The sequence below is a fragment of the Sitophilus oryzae genome, unplaced genomic scaffold, assembly GCF_002938485.1.
Source record: "Sitophilus oryzae breed Bouriz unplaced genomic scaffold, Soryzae_2.0 scaffold_979_pilon_pilon, whole genome shotgun sequence".
Taxonomy (NCBI): domain Eukaryota; kingdom Metazoa; phylum Arthropoda; class Insecta; order Coleoptera; family Curculionidae; genus Sitophilus; species Sitophilus oryzae.
In genome coordinates this window covers 83,894-102,002 of record NW_022147615.1, presented here as the reverse complement: position 1 = coordinate 102,002, position 18,109 = coordinate 83,894, and the positions used below count along the sequence as shown (strand labels likewise).

Below are 18,109 nucleotides of genomic sequence, written 5' to 3'. Positions count from 1 at the left end.
CAATGTTATTGATATTACTATATTGTATTGTCATCGGAACTAAAGGTGTGTACCAAATTTCAGATCAATCTGACAACAGGAAGGTACTTAAATTTCAATTTCTAATTTTGACCCAAATAAACAAACAAATAAATAAATAAGTACCGTACGGGTCGAGCTAAATAAAACCGTTTAAAAATGGGTTCCCGCGATGCAATAAAAATGGGTTTTTGATATAATATTGATATAATTAAATAAAAAGTTGTAAAAATTAGAGATAAAGAGTTATTACTTTTGACCGAATATTTTTTTATAGTAGGTAAAGTAAATAAATGTCTTATTATAGTTGTTGCTGAGGTACGTACTTGCTGCAAATCGTTCTTCAACAGGAAATGTAAAAAGCTACTGACATTTCTACGTGTCGACTTCGAGCCACTTCCGCTTCCAGGAGCGCAGGCAGATGATTAAACCGGGCCTTTAAAAACCTACGTCTGCGGTAAAAATTTACGTTTTTAATGTAAAAATGATAGCGGGCGTGTCGATTCTAACTTCATCAAGCGATGAATCACTCCCAAACATTCGTAGCGTTTACTTTATTAATTTTAATTGTGTTTTTTAGACATTGTGAATTATCGTAAACGAAAAAGTATAAAGTGTAATTGAAACTACTAATTTATTCCACTAATTGTGAGGTTCTGAATGAAGCTTTAGTAGAAAAAGTTAGCAAACCTTTAACTTTTGGACTAATAAAATTATGCTTCAAAATTTGCGAGTCATGTCATTTTGGTCTTTGATTATGATCCGTCAAGAGAAATTATGGTTAGAAATAAAAAGTTTATTGTTTTAGGCTTTAAGTGCCACGGCCCACGGCTATTAAAATGTATTGAAAAATGTTTTCAACAGAAATACCGGCCATTCTTATACGTTGGTTATACTGGGCGAGTCTTAAATATGTGCAAATATTTTCAGGGCTAGTAGTAGATCTCGATATAGATAAACGAATTTTCTCGATAAAAGAAACATATTTTCTCTTTACCGTTTTAAAATAAATCCAAAATAACCGAATTATTTTACTTTGAAAATAAAAAAAAAGACTATTTGCTTATATTTTGAGAACAAGTGGATTTTTTCTGGGTTTCCTTTCTTGCAAATTTAATTTATATACACTTGCCTGCATAGAAATCGGCCCAAGGCAAAATTTTAAAGTTAACTATATATTTTTTAGAATCTATTTGTCAGATTAAGAAAAAATACATGCTGTTTGAAAGACAATTTCATATTCTTTGAAAAGAGTTTAGAGATATTAATTTGTATTTTGGTTTCTTTGAATTAAAATTATTAAATTAATGCATGAAACAAATTATCGTTATCGTTTAAAACCACCTCCATAAGCAATCCGCTCCTCAATGCAGCATTCTGCGAATCGCTCACCTGGCCTCCTGTACACTTTTCTTCTTTGGTCGCTACCATAGAGGCATACCCTGGTCTCATCTGAGAATAAAGCAGATTCCCATTGTTCTAGTGTCCAATAGTTATCCACTGACACGTTAGTTTATTATTTGCTGTAATTTCTTTCAAACCTGTTCTCGATGCCAATTTTTGTCTTATTTTTGCTATCCAGATGATTTATGTTGTTTTAAATACTCCTTGAAACCTACAGGATGTTCATTTCATTAAAACTGTCTTAATAAGTACTTCTATCCAGTCGTCTGTATTTTGGAACTGATTCCTTTATAGTAAAAAAACTCTGCTTCCTCTATGTAAGTAGACTAAGGTTTGGTTTGGTTTTTGATAAAGGATGAGAGGATAAAAAAGAGAAACATTTTTTGAAACATCGCCCAAATGTCTAGAGTTTACCAAAAAGTTACGTCAACGGTATACGATTAATGGTCTTTCTTCCTTCCTTAATAATATTTATACACAAAAATTGTTAAAACAAAACAAACCATTATACAGTACATAAATATTTCTTCATTTTCTTTTCTGTACAAACGAGTAGTGGAGGACATAGATTAACAATTTTTTAAAGCATTTTGAGTTTGGTATGTAAAAAAAGAGGACTTTTTCAATACGTGAGAGAAAAGAGGACAGTGAGATCAAAAAGAGGACTGTCCTCTGGAATAGAGGACGGTTGGCAACTCTAAATTAGACCATATCATCGTTTTCCACATAAAGTATCATAACTAACAAAAAAACGGCCTCAAAAACAGCAGAGGAATGACAATCGATGCTAATTTTGGCCAGGTCAATCTCTAGACTAGCAGTCAAGCAGCACTAAAAGCGACTCAACTCAACAACTCAACCGTCTTCTATTTCCAGTCTCCATTGGTCTCTGTCTGTCCAGAGGTTTTCTTCTAGTCCTCTTGTTCTGGTGTCCCCGTCTATTCCTTCTCTCCAATTCCGTCTAGGTCTCCCTCTCTTTCTATACTTGGTAGTGTCCAATTGAGTATTTTCTTTGGGATTCTGCTCTCTTCCATTCTTTGTACGTGCCCGTACCACCTGAGTTGGTTAATTTTGATGTTTTCTGTTATTCTGTGTTTAACGCCCATGATGTTCTGAATTCTCTCATTTCTTACTCTATCCAGTTTCGATTTCCCAAAAGTCCATTTCTGTAGCTTCGAGTTACTTAAGGTTTTTTTCTATGCTGTCATAAATGTTGTGTTTGTTTTGTTGTCGCCGCCGATAGAGAACTGGAGCCATGGAGAACTAACATCTGTAAAACCGACTCAGAACCTGGCTTTTCCTCCTCAACAAAGCCTTTAATATGTATAATTTCTCTCAATTGTAGACAATAAAACGTTTAATTTCAACAAAAACAACTACATTGAAATCACCAAACGTCTCAAAGCTCACGAATCACAACGCAAACAGTAAAATTATGTTTTCTCGTGATGGCAGATCTTCGTCAAACCGAGAAAAGACTTGGAATTATCTTCGGCTTGCGATCACGACCACAGAGAACGTCTCCTCCTCGTTTCCCCCCTTTCTCCGTATACAGGCACGTCGTAAGTGTGAGCCTGTATATGTAGATTTAGTGTTATTGGCCGGGTGATTGATTTCGGAGAGGCCGACGGCGCGGATTACCGCTACGGCCGCCATAAATCTACGATTAACTACCGGTTACCGGTAATCGCCTAATGGATTTTCAAGTTTAACTGCATCGTGGCAACGTTGCGGATCCCCTTCTACCACTAAACACCCAGCGTTGTCCGTAGAGGAGTGATAGAGATGCATCAGGCGTTTCTAAACGGTTTAGAGAGGGATATGGTACTAATAGAAAGTGTACCTACTCCTATAGTCAGTAATAGTAAGTAAATATAGAAGAATTAACTCAGAGTTTTGTTTATACAGGGTGCTACAAAATCGGAGTACGAGCAATGGTATCTCGGTAACCCCAACAAACATGGTTAAAAATTGGGTCAAAGTTGCCGCTTTGGGATGTTCACCAAGATGCCATCAAAAAAGTTTTAAACATTTCAAAATTTTTATAAGAGCGATTTTCACAAATCTACGATTTGTCAGCTTTCATGGAACACAGAGCACAGAATAGATTTTAACAACGCCAAAATTACAATGAAAGAAGCGATAGCCTCTATAAAAGAAAATAAAAAGAAGTTTTTTAATACAATCTAATAAAAATAAATGTATTGCTCATGCATCTGTAGATGTTAGTAATGTATGGCAATCGCTTCTTTGATTTTAAAGAACATAACATACGTAAAAATTAAAAACAAATTAAAAATAATCATACAGAAAGTTTGAGGCTTTTTGGTTTTACCTTATTAAGTAATTGTTAATTTTGAAGGTTAACTTGATATAATGTCATTTTAACAGAACGTCAACAGTTTTTGTAGACGTATCTGTTTAAAAAAAACTAAAGTGTTCTCGAACAGTGCATTTAAATATTTTAAATAGTTTTTTTTCTTTTTTCTTTGTATTTTTTTTGCTTCCGATGATGGAAAGAGATAAATTTTCCGAAAAGTTAAGCATCTGTTTTGTTCGTTAGGCAAATTTGTTTATCTGTAAACCAAACTGCTGACAAATTTTCTTGCAGTGGCGAAATACCCATAGAGGAGTGTTCTTAATTAACGAAACTAATTAAATAAATTTTCTATCACGCTTTAACACCATCCCGTTTTTTCCCAAAACCGATCACTGTGTTCGTGTGGAACAAACCATAATAATTCACGAAGTACATGTGTGAGGTCCACCGTTCCATAACGACAGACAAAGACAGACGTATAGCTCTAGACAGAGAGGCGGGAGGAAAGAGAACGCATAATCATGTTCAATAAAATAATAATTGTGTAATTAGCGATCTTTTATCGCCATGGCAAATATCAATTACCAGTCGGTTTTGTCGAGCTGGCTGTGGCCGGTCGTATTGTTTACAAGGAACATTGTTGTTAATTATTGTCGTTGAGCGGACTGTCACGGAGGTCCGGCGGCCATGACAGTATACAGAGCTAACTGAAATCTTTTTAACTATATAAAATAAATAATATTTGATTTTTCTGTGTCTAAAAATGACTATTTGGGCTATCAAATCCTCAATCTGAAACAGCAAATTAAATGATCTTCATCTTATAGTCTCGGGGCTTTGACAAAAGCCAGTATCTAAGACGGGTTTGCAGAGAAAAAAAAATATATTAAAAAAATATATATGGGTTTGCAAAAAATAGTATGCTAATATGATTACTTTAGAGGATAGACACCACACCTTTTCTCGTTATTAAAAAAATGTCAAAACAATGATGGATAGGTTATTATTACATAATCAGGGTGTACAGCAAAGGGGTGATAAATACACAGGGTCTTACAAAAAAAGAACTTATTAGTTCCGATCCTCTGATATGATGAGATTTTAAGTGTGAGAATCATGGGAAATGGTGTGTGAAAAACGTAAAATTTCACCGTTAATCTATACATCAAAACAAAGTGAATGTTGCAGTCTTTAGTACCTACTGTTATTTGGATCTTTACCTGTGAAGTCAATATCAAATGGGGCGAAAGACTGTCGTAGCTTTGACAGGCAGTCGTGATTTTATTATAAAATTATACAAGGTGTCAAAAAAAAATCCTGGGGTGTCCCGAAAAAATTACAGCCCTCGGAAGGTTAAATAAAAATAATATATTTTGTTTATTTTTAAGAACAATGGTAAACCGTTTTGTTAAACATTAAATAATAATGGTTAGAATATTTCCTTAAACTTATATATTATAAAATTATTTTTATTAGAATTAAATCTTTTAAAAAACGAAGAAATTTTTAACGCTGTCACTGTTTAAAACCTATTCATTCTATCGTGTTTCTTTTTTTTCAACCAAACTCGATAAAAATCCGTACACTATAGCCTCTATTAAACGAAAAATAAGTAAAAAAACAATCTGCATGGACCATGTACAATGCTATCAAGCCCCCGTCCACCACTCTCTATATACAGCATTTGGAAAAAAAGCAAAACAAAAAGGAAAAAAAAAACTTGTCGGCCATTTTCCGGATTGAACAATGCGAAACCAGTCACTGGCTTGTCGAGGAAAATCTAAAAGAGTTTTCGCATTGGTTTTCCGGAGTTTTTTACCATTTTACAACAACCTATCAGAATAAACTCCTTTTTTTCCATAGCAACTGTTAAAATTGCCTTATATCTATCAAAAATAGTAGATAAAATAGTACTTTAACCGCAAAGGTAGATTAAATGATACTTTTTTTCTCGCTTTCTTCTCGCACGTTTTTTAATTGCTTTCATTTTTGAAAATTTTTGTATTCCCTTTCATAAGTTATTCGGGATTTACTCGCTATCGAAAAAAATATTGTTTTATACACGACGATAAAATACCATCTAAGTATGTAATATTTGAGGGGTGGTTTCACCCCCTTGGAACTGGAATTTCGAAAAATCCCTTTGTATCGAACCTCTACACCTTAGAATCAACCTGTATGCCAAAACTGAGCTTCTTACGTTGAGTGGTTTGAGCAGGATCGTGATTAATCAGTGAGTCAGTCACTTAAGGATTTTATATATTAGTATAGATCATGGCTGGGAAACTTAAATGGAAATGACAGTTCATTAAAAATAGTTTTTCCTCCAAGATGCAGAGGCGCAAAATATTAAAACTGTCAATATTAACAATGCAAATGTCAATATCTGACAAATAAAATTTGATTTTTAACTGTCACTCAGAGACGCTTTTGTTGTGATTTTACGGTTTGATTTCGTTTTGATTTGTCGAATTATTGTAAAATGAAATTCCTTCAGATTTTTTGCCAGTATTCTGTTTTAGACAATGTTTTTTTAAAAATGGTGGGACAATTTGTGTTTTGTAACAACTCTTAATTATTTTTTATCATGGAGTTTAATTGTTGTACACCTGGTTTCCGAAGGATACAATGGTAAGTAAATTAAACATATCTACTTACAGTTATAGATTTTTTAAATTAGTACTGCTAATAAATGCTACTTGCAGAGCAGTTTTTTAATTTTTTTACGGTGCATGTAAGGAATTAAGGACGCGTTTTATATTAGCATGATCAGCAGATGATTACATCTGATTTAATTTGTTTTTATTATTTCAGGTCCCAAACGGAAACAAACTGGGAATCTTGCCTACACCAAAATTATATACCTAGCTGTTTCCAATTCGCTTCAAAGGGAGGAAAATTATGTAAAACTGCCTGCTATTTGCTGAAAACCGCCAAAGATTAAATTATAACTGTAACAAGTTAATATATACTATTTCTAGTATTTTTAATATATTTTTTAATTAATATCCGACATATAAGAACACTTTGTATGCTTTTAATTCAGTTGATTTATCGTTTATAATATGTTCGACCTAATTAAAAGCACACAAAGTGTTCTTACATGTATGTCTAAATTTATTTTAAATTAACTAAAACAACCCCCCTTCCCCGCACCCCTCTCTTCCCATAGTATTTCTTCCTCCATCTACCAGAGGCGCCCTTGTATAATAAAATTGAAATGTATTATAAGTTGCCTATCTATTTAATAGTATAAGTCTTTTATCTATGGTATCGATTTTTAATAAAAAACAAAAAATATTTTATATTAAACGATGATATAACAAAGTTAGTGCTAAATCCCCCCTTACTTTTCATTCACTGATAAAAAGGTAAGGGTGGCAAACTGACACGCCGTGAATATCGGCAAATAAATCGATGGGGTTGGATGCGATAGGAAAAGGGGATGATATGGGGTGAGAGGGGGGACGTCCCCAAAGTAACAGAAGGGAGAGAATCCTCCAGATAGGAAATTAATAAAGCTGTCAAGTTTATATCGCTAGAACGGTTCAATCCGGCAGAGCTAGCGTCAGATTGCGGGGGATGATCGGCGTCATCGGCATCCCCCCTTATTTGTTTTGGACCCTTTATATACAGGGTTTTTGTTCGGACCGTTTTAAAATAGTATTTTCTGAATTTTGATTTTTTTTTCCGACGTTATCGAATTATAATTATATGAAATAATTTTCAGGAATTTATTTTGACAAAGAATAAAGAAAAAAAACTATTTAAAATATTTAAATTCAACTATTCGAGAACGCTTTAGCTTTTTAAAACAGATACTTCTACAAAAACCGTTGACGTTCTGTTAAAATGACATTATATTATGAAGTTAAACTTCAAAATTAACAATTACTACCTGATAACAATATTGTATTAAATAGTAATTTTCTGTATGATTATTTTTATTTTTTACGTACGTATGTTATGTTTATTTATGTTATGTTCTTTAAAATCAAAGAAGCGATTGCCATACATTACTAACATCTACAGATGCACGAGCAATACATTTATTTTTATTAGATTGTATTAAAAAAGCCTCTTTTATTTTTCTTTTAGAGGCTATCGCTTCTTTCACTATAATTTTGGCGTTATTTAAATTTATTCTGTGTCCTGTGTCCCATGAATGCTCACAAATCTTAGATTTGTGAAAATCTCCCTTTCTTAAATAATCTTTATGTTCTTTAATTCTAACATTTAAGGGTCTATATTCATTCATTTACTCATTCTACACAGTAGACGTTTCCAAAATTCTAAAAATAATGATAACGTGTTATTGCTAAATCTAAAACCAATTAATGCCAGCGGGACGAATGGCTGTAACAGACAAACGGTGTAAATCCGACGCGCAAACGAAACCAATAAAACAAGTTTACATAATAGAACAGATAGACGAGCGATGGAGAGGGATAAAATGGCTGAAAAGTACCACCTAAACGAATAAAATTGTTAATTCATCGCTTGTGAATTATATCATCGACATTCGACACTATTCAATGCCGGTAAATAATGAAAAGCTTTTCGACGCGTTCGGATTTGGGGGAGGGGGAAAGCATTTTTTTGGGAGTTTTGGGGACATGGAGGGAAAAGGGAATTATTAGTGGAGAGAATGACTGGAGAATTGTGAAAAAATGGTTTTTGTAATTCTAGGATTCTGTATGTAATATTATATGTATATAATTGTGATATACAGTTCTTTTATACTTATATAATTTAAAATTACTATATCATCTCTCTGTATATCAGATTCAGCCCATTTAATCTGTTTATATCTCTCCATCCCCCTAGTGTCTCTGTTTTTTTTTCTCTCCCTGAAACATCCCCCCGTAACGGATCCTTTTAATATTAATTTTTTCGATGGGCGTGCCTATCACACGCATCTGCCGCCTCTGTCAAAAAGCTGTCACGGGGACAATTTGCCAACTTTTCCGTCGCGTCGTCACGTCGCGAACAAATAAGGGAGAGACAAAATCGACTTGTGTGAATATTTATTCGGATTAAATGGTTAGAATATATATTTTTTGACTTTTATTTACTATAATATAATTTACTACAAAAATAGTATATTGTTTTATTAGGAGTAAAAATGACACTTTTTGTCGCGAGAATGTAAGTTTGACATACAGGCGAGGCACAAAAAGTCATTTTTACTTCGAATAGAACATGCTATTTTTTCAAACGCCACAAATAATATAAGAAGATTTAAAAATCATACCTTGTATGTAATAATGTAATTATATATCGAGCAACAATGGTTACGCTCATTAAATTTGACATTTTATGTAAGTTTAATAATATATTTTCGTACTTTTATGCTTAGGCGTAAAAGTGCTTTACTTTTAAGCCTAGGCGTAGGCGCCAAGCCTAGATCTAGGCCTAGGCGCAAAGCCTAGATCACGTCGCAAAAATTAACACTTTTGTAACGTCTGAAAATAAAGGTATGATATTTTTCAGGTATCAGAGGTAGCATAATTGTTGTAATCACTATCTGTATGACATTTATCTCAAAACTAAAAAAACACATACAAGACTTTAATAATAAAAAAAATTTTTTGAATTTTCAAAGTCCAGAGAACCAATACTAATTTTCCATTGGTTGTTGAGCCCGAACAACTCTTCAGAGAAAAAAACTTAATTAATAGAAATTATATTTGCTAATTTTGAATAAGATTGAGAGTTACGAAAGTTCATATTTTTTAATAACAAACACAAAAAAAAAAAAATTTTTTACTTTTTAAATTTTCTCCATATTCCATTACGAAATTTTGTTAGCAGATTTTTCGAAACCCCTGTACATTTTTAAAAATCTTAAATATGTAAAAAGACAAAATAAAATATACGTGTTTAAGCGTTTTTCGGAAACTTGACCGTTTTTAAATAAAAAATATTATAATATTTGAGGGTGGTTTCACCCCTTGGAACTGGAATTTCGAAAAATCCTTCGTATCGAACCTCTACCCTAGAATCAACCTGTATGCAAAAGTTGAGCTTCTTTCGTTGAGTGGTTTGAGCAGGATCGTGATTAATCAGTGAGTGAGTCACCTAAGGATTTTATATATTAGTATAGATTAACCAGTTTAGAACAATCAATTTTTTTTTTTTGAAATGTCAATAATAAAAGATGTTTTGGGCTCTGTATCCGGGGACATATCGTAATATAGGAGAGACCCGATCAAAAACGGACGCCAACTAATACCACCACCACCGGCACCGCCGGCAAATCACACGCCTCGAGAAAACTCGATTAATTTCGCCGGCGAAACGGAAATAATTCGCCGAATAACGCGCCAGAAAATAACTTCCTAACCCCCCTACAACCTCCCCCGTACCTCCGCGCGCCCTCCTCCCCTGCCAAACATTGACGTCTATACGTCGCGCGTCGTCATAGTTGTGTTTCCATAGCGATCCGCGGCGCCGAGCCAGGGGAGAGGCGGGCACGGCGGACGCCGCGAACGCCAGGAGGGGAAACGGGAGCGCCGGCGGACGAACGGGGTAGTTTTCGCGTCGGTGCGTTCCAATCAGCGGACGCGGAAAGGATTGTGGCGTAGGCAGAACCGTAATAAGCGGAATTTAAGTATGTAAAGTAAAAGTAATTTAAATAATATTAAAATAATTAGTAATTTTAATAATATTGTACAATACACGCGAGTTAACTCCATATTAAGATACTTGTGTGGTTACACGCCAAACCTACTACATACCAAAGCATAAAGGCTGATTCATGGTACACCGTGACGGGCCGGGGCCGTGCGACGGTGAAGGCACGGCCAAACATGTATGCCAAACTAAAAATGTACCACTTTGGTACAATTTTTTAAAGCACAACAAAATACATCTGCAAATGACTTTAACCGGTTTGGTCGCTGTGAATTTCTTCATAAATTTCTACATAAAAAAACTTCCTGGAGAAAGACACAAATCGAGACGAAAAACATGAAATAGAAATTCAGAAAGCCCAATTATAAGTATGTATAGGTTGAAGAAATCTAAGTAATTCTAATACTACACACAATACTTGGAAAACTTAAATTTTATTAAAAAAACGCAAATAACGAAGCATGTTAGAAACAGTAAATTTTTCAAGTTTTTCTTCGGGTTATTTAATATAGGCAACGCTATAGACATTACAACATTTATAATACGTCGTTAATTAATGCGGATTGTCTCTGAATGGTATCGGTAAGCGTTTAATACATTAACGACAATAATTATTAAATATCTATTCATTTCGGTGCGCGTGGGGAATAATTATTGTACCAAATCATCCTGGATTTGAAAATGTAGTACCACTGTACCAAATAGAATTACAAGTATCAAATTTGGTACAAATGTACCACTGCGGCAACACTGTTTTCTAAAATATAATCGGCACGGACATGATCCCCGTTGTCAACTCGGTGTAGCATATATTGAAGGCCCGGACGTGGCCCGGTGTCTACTGTACGGAACGTGCCCGGCTCGGGTACGGCCCGGTGTACCATGAATCAGCCTTAAGACGTAGCTTTTTAGTCGATTGTTCACATACAATGCTGTAAACTTTAAAAAACTAAAAAAAAAGCACTATCTGACAAATTTAAAGTTTGTCCACTTATTCGATTTAATATACAGGGTGTTTCAAAACAAATGCGACAAACTTCAGGAGGTGATTGTTCAAAATAGAGGGTAGTGTGCTTTATAAACGTTGGTTCAAAAGTCAACCATTAGGGAGAATATCGCGGTGCAAAGATGGCGGAAAAAATAATGTTTTTATTTTTATCTTGAAAATGAAAAGCGATAGACTAATGAATTTTATTGAAACACTACTGTTATAAAAACACACTTTCTAGTAATTTTTCTCTCACTTTTTTAAAATCAGTGGAAGGGGTTGAAATAAACTACCCTAACGAAATTTAAAAGAAAAATCTTATCAAACACATGCAAAAATTAATTTGGATAACTTAGTTTGTTTAGAAGCTTTTTTATCTCTTGAGTTTTTGATAAAACTCACCAATTGAAAATTAATAAAATGTAAAGCATTATGTCAGGACAAAAAACATTTTAGATAAAGAATCTAGTGGGCTGCTTTTCCCTCATTTTAAAAAAATTATGAAAAAATTACCAGAAAGTGTGTTTTTTATAACAGTAATGCTTCCATAAAATTTGTTAATTCATGTTTTCAATAAAGCAAAAAAAACATTAGCAAATATCGCGATGTCTCCAGTGATTGACTTTGACAACACCCTTTATTTTGAACAGAGGCCTAGTCTTTCGCGACTGTTTTGAAAGCACCACCAACTATAAGACAAAAAAATATCATGTTAGAAAATTGATGTATTTTTAATATTTTTGTAATTTATTATTTAGGTTTAAAATTTCTTCTCTTCTTACATAAAAATGTGTATTTTGGTTGGTATTCCACAAAATTTTTAGGCTGTTGAGAAAGCAGAAAACGTACAGATTCCTGAAATAAATTGAAAATAATATTTATTATATTATGTCACTTTTTAAACATGACCACTTCACTTGATGACTTGCATTTCACATGATGATCACTTCAAATATGCACACATAGTGCACACACTGTTTATATTAAATAAATATTGCCCCTTTCAAACCTTCATCTTCCTCTAAAGGTTATTTTTCTATTGTTTCAGATACGGAATGGACCTTAATGGTGCCAGGAGAAAAAACGCTACAAGGGAAACAACGAGTACCTTGAAAGCGTGGTTGAACGAGCACAAAAAGAACCCTTACCCAACCAAAGGAGAGAAAATAATGTTGGCTATCATCACCAAGATGACTCTCACTCAGGTAATAAAATTTACAAAAATGGTCAATCAAGAAATTTTGAATGCGCGTATAAGTAAAAAAAATGAAGAAATACATTACTAAAATTGTATTTAATCAATAATAAATATTTAAAAGTAAAATAAATAATAACCAAAATATGTAAAAATTAAAAAAACGATTAAAAAAAGGTCGCCTTGACTAGAGTTCGAACCTGCCTTACTACGGCTCCAATGTCATAGCAGCGTAAAGTCTAACGCCTTAACCACGCGCCCACCGAGGACTTGAAAGATTCTATGTAAAATTCTTACTTAAAAGATAATCATTTAGTGAAAGTACTTTATTTATAACCATTTATTTAATTCTGTTTTTTGGTGGTATTTACTTTATAGCGGCAACATAGATACATTATCTGTAAAAATTTCAACTGTCTAGCATAACGGTTCATAGATAGACCTTTGTGACAGACGGACGAACGGACGGACAACGAAGTATTAGTAATAAGGTTCCCGTTTTTTACCCTTTGGGTACGGAACCCTAAAAACTCTAAAAAGTACTATAAGACTTTTCTGTAATGTGTATAGCGACAATGACACTGAAGCGATAACAAGTACTCTAATTATCAACATTAATTATATTATTAATGCGCATACCAATTAGTACTAATTAGCCACTACACGACCTGTCAATAAAGGAAAAAATATTAAAAAAAAAAAAAAAAAAAAAAAATAATAATTTATAATTTATTTGTCGTAAGCTCTTATCGGGCTAGTTTCTGTAATTATGAGGGTAATAAAAGTGTGATATAAACGATATTTACATTTCACATAGGTATGTTTGGTAATTAATAAAAGTTAAAAAAGTATGTTAATTGGAGAATTTATGGAAAAAATGTTTTACATTTTTGTCATGTCGTTAACTTGTTATCGCAAAATTGAAATAACGAATGTAGATTTACATTCAATTGGTTTCCTATCTTTTACAATAACTACAAAAATGAAAACGGCAAACTTATAGATTTATTTTGTCCCATTTTGATGAGTTATAACTCTTAATACAGTCTCAGGACTTTGACAAAACGCAATATCTTGATAATTGAAGATTGTTTTACTTAAATCAGGAAAATCTTTCCTGGTGATTTTTCTAGGTAGTAAGTCCTAGAAATTTCTTGGAGTGTCTTAGACCGTTTGGGGATTTTTATTCCAGGTTATGGATGGTGTCTTCCAGGTCCTTGAGTTCCACTTTAAGCTGTTTTTCCACTTGTCACTGGTTCTAACAGATTTTATTTCTTCTTTCCAGGTGTCTACATGGTTTGCAAACGCGAGAAGAAGGCTGAAGAAGGAGAATAAAATGACTTGGGAGCCAAGAAATCGGGTTGAAGATGACGATAATAACAACGACGATGATGACCAAGATAGGAAAAGCACTGATGGTAAAGACCTACTAGGTAAATCAGTTAATTCCATAGTTCAAATATTCGCCATTGAAACGTATGCAGGATGCATATAATTTATATCAGTGTAATTTTGATATTTTCAGCTGCAGTTTGGTTTCGGTTGTTGAGTTCAGTTTAGTGGTTTTTCTTGGTTTATATTGTTGTTTTTTCATTGATATGTATTTTTCTCATTGATGTTATTTTTGTTTAATTTAATTATTTTATTGATTTTTTTAGTATAACCCACTCATGGTGGCGTAAGCTGTAGAGTGTTGTAGAATAAATAAATAAATAAATAAATGAATAAAATATACAGGGTGTTCCATTTAAATTAAACAAGTTATTGCCGTTTAAAAGTAGTAATTATTTAAATAAAATTTAGACACTCTGTATAAAGGTAGTAAACATTTATTTGCTGTAACTGATCAATAACTAAAATTATTAAATATTTAATATTAAAATTATCCCGTTGGAGAAATGAAATAACAAATTTTTACTGCAATTTCCTTAAAATTGAAAATATTTAAAAAAAACATTAAGGTTTAAGTGTATTAAATCTTAATCAAATTTATCTTTTATTTCAATGGTAGAATCTAAAAATAGAGATAATACATACAGGGTGTCCTATTTAAAAATAAAACTATAATATTTTTTACTTATTTGAGTCACTCTGTATATTTAGCAATAATATTTTAGAAATTGTATATCTAATAGTCCTTCAACGACTCCAAAACTTACAATTTGTAAAAATCTAATCGTTTAGCTACAATACTCCGTGTCGTATGTGGTGAACAACCCTGTATAATACTATAATAAATTATCCAAATTTTGGTAGTTTGAAGTACATCAGCCTTATGTACTGTCGCCATTTTGATTCAACTCTCTCTAACTAAATTATTTACATGAAATCATTAATGGCTCATACTAATATCACTTTCTCGTCGAATGCTTCTACTTAAAACCTCCAAAGACACTTCCGGCCTAATTCTTGTCCATTTTTTCCAGATTCCAAAGACTCCGGCACAGCATCCAGCGAGGACGGCGATAGGCAACCCCATTCCCGCCTAGCCCCCGACACTGCATCAGAATGGAGCGAATCCCGACCGGATAGTGGTCCAGATAGTCCAGAAATATACGAACGACCTCCCCACCCCGCCTTCCTGCCCCCTAGAACCTCAGGGGGCAGTCCCCCTCCCCAAATCAGTCAAAGTCCCGTCACTACCAAGCCGCGCATTTGGTCTTTGGCGGATATGGCTTCGAAAGAGAGCAATGAAGTGTCTCCTGGCAGTACCATGTATTCTACGGCTTCAAGTAGGCTGATGGGGTCGTTAGGGACACGATTACCTCCTCCAGGACTTCATACAGCACCGTATGCCAGACCTCATGACTTTTACAGGAGTCTGTACGGTCCTCAACATCTTATGGCGTCACAGGGGAGTTCTCCAGATGCGAGTTTACTGGAGACGTACCAGAGGACGCTGGCAGCGCAACAGAATGCTGTTAAAACGAGTCTTTCGAGCAGCAGTTCGTCAAGTACCGGTAACCCTTTAGCTAGTTCTTCAGCTTTAAGTATTTCGACGTCCTCCAGTGGGGGACTTCCTCTAGGACTAACGCATCCTAGTAGAATGTCACCGTCCTCAACGACAAGTTCTTTGAGTTCTGCGGGTGGTGAAAGTCCACTTAAACCGATAGCTTTGAATAAAGTTTGATGTTAACGAACTAAAACCAATCGAAATGAACTCTATATTAGGTTTTTTTCTCAATTTTTTTTGCCTATCTACCTCTCAAATTAAAAGTTGAAATATGAATGTGATTGAATGAGAAAAAATGATGAGAAAAAGAAGAGGTACATAAAGCAAAGAGCCGAATTTTTCTTCTTGAGATAACGTACTACTATTCCCTCGTGTTATAGGTTTTTATTTGGACTAAAAACTCATATCTATTTCTATAAAAGACCAAAATGGACAATACTTAAAATTAAAGTTTAAGAATGCCTTTTTTGATTTCGTAGCGGCTTGTACAATATATGTGATATATTTATCTGTTCCTTAGGTATTTTTTGAAAATATTGGCAGTCGCGCAGTGTCCTAAACACTCACACAGAAATGTGCAGGGTCGGGTTGACAGATTTTCTTATAAAATATATTAGGACACATCCCTGGATGTGCTCTAAATAAATAAAAAAAATTATATTATAAACTTTTTGAGAAAAAAATTCTTCATAAAAGTTTTACTTGCTTTAAAATGGTTAATCCCGTTTATACTTCCAAATTTTTTCCCACAAATCAAAACTTTGATCGATGGTTTTCAATCTTTGATAGAAAATCATTGCTATTTTTTGCTATTTTAATTAAAGAAGCATAAAATGTATAATCACCATTTCCGTAGCATTAAACCAAATAAATTTTGTACCCCTTTAACATATTAAAGCAGCAAAAAAGATGACAATCAAAATTAATAATAGCCATCTTTCAAAAGAAGAAAACCTAAAAATTATGTTACCATAAAAACGCGTTTTGATTTTTGAAGTTTGCAAAAATTTCAAGTTCAAGTATATTTTCATATTTTTAAATTTTTTGGAAATTTGGAAAAATTTAAACAAAATTAACTATTTTAGATCAAGCAAAAACTTTAATGAAGATTATTCTTAAGTATTTTTCTTAAAAAATTAATAACAAAAAGGTTTCTCTTGTAAAAACGATCTGGGGACATACTGTACATCAAATAAGTATCTACATTAAATTCAAAAATTCAGAAAAAATGATATTTAAGATAATAAAAAAAATATTTTTTTTTTATAAAATTTAACATCCTGTATCTTTAAAACTATGCATTTCCGGACATATGTTTATAGGAACTTTTTTTCATACTTTTGTACAAGGAATCAAACCCTGAAATTTTTACGTGCATTTTTGAAACACCCTGTACGTCAAAATTCGCAAATAAATTTTCTTTGGTACGAAAAAATATTAACCCGGCCCTGTACTTAACCTAGTGGCTCAAAATTCGACAAAATAATTAACTTAAATCCCGATACCCGGTGCAATACATAGTATTTTTTATCGGTACGTTGATCAATCTGTCAAATTTTGATTCACAATCTCCACCAAAAAAACTCTCTTGTAAATATTCCGTTCTCTTTATTATTCGCCACAAAAATTCGAGAATATTCCTCCTGTTTTATGTGGCGGACAGTGTAGTATAGCGTCGGACTGCCCGAATTTTGTCGAGCAGTATAAAAATGAACTCTAATAATTTGTATCATTGTATCTATATGTATATGTATAAACTAATAACTAATAATTTCTAGATTCTAGTAGAGTATGTTGTATTTAAAGATAAAACTATATACAGGGTGAGGTCGTGAACGGTTTTTCTTGTCTACAGAGTGATATAATTTGAAAAGTTACCAATCTGGAATATTTCTTAAAACAGAAAAAAAATTCAGAGAACCTTTTCTTTGTCTATGAGAAGGTCAAAATTATTAGTTTTGTATAAAAAAAAATGTTTTGAATAATGTCTACAGGGTAAGTCAAAAAGCACCTCATTTTGGTTCTTTCTTCAAAGCCCAGATTTATCTAAGAGATATTACTGATTGCTGCTATTCAAATATTCACCCTGTATATGTGAAGCTTGTTGAGCAATGTGTCATCCTGTAATATAATAGGATACGATATTTAATAATAAAAAGTAATCTAGATACAAACTCGTCTGTGTAAAAAACAAATTAAAAAATATACACTTTAATTTCAGGAATTTTCTCTTAATATATATCTGTCTTTGTCTGATACACTCATGTTTGAAATGTTTATATTTTTTGTTATTTTCGTTTTCGAAAATCTTCCTGTTCAGTTCAAATAAACATATCGATAAATATAGACCAGAAATGTTTTGAAAAAAATCAGTCGTATGTAAATTTTGCTGCAATAAATATATTGAACATTATAAAAGTTGCATTTTTATTTATGTTGGGAATTTGAGAGGGAAAATATTTTTTGATACATAAGAAAATACACATATTTAAAAAATGTACTGACTTAAAATATACATCAGTATAATAATAAAAAGTTACTTCTACAATACGATCGAAAAAAAAACAGCGTCAAAAACGGCGGGGGAATGAATAT

General features: G+C 33.1%; 1 protein-coding gene across 1 annotated transcript in view; it reads left to right on the top strand.

Annotated features, from left to right (window-relative positions):
- LOC115891192 (homeobox protein caupolican) overlaps nucleotides 1–15,702 on the top strand; it is a 62,906-nt gene extending 47,204 nt beyond the window's left edge. Inside the window, exons 5-7 of the mRNA XM_030911603.1 lie at nucleotides 12,415–12,571; nucleotides 13,847–13,994; nucleotides 14,988–15,702. Of these exons, the coding sequence (XP_030767463.1) occupies nucleotides 12,415–12,571; nucleotides 13,847–13,994; nucleotides 14,988–15,691 (1,009 nt within the window). The 3' untranslated portion in view covers nucleotides 15,692–15,702. The remainder of the gene's footprint in view (nucleotides 1–12,414; nucleotides 12,572–13,846; nucleotides 13,995–14,987) is intronic.
- The last annotated feature ends 2,407 nt before the right edge of the window (nucleotides 15,703–18,109 follow it).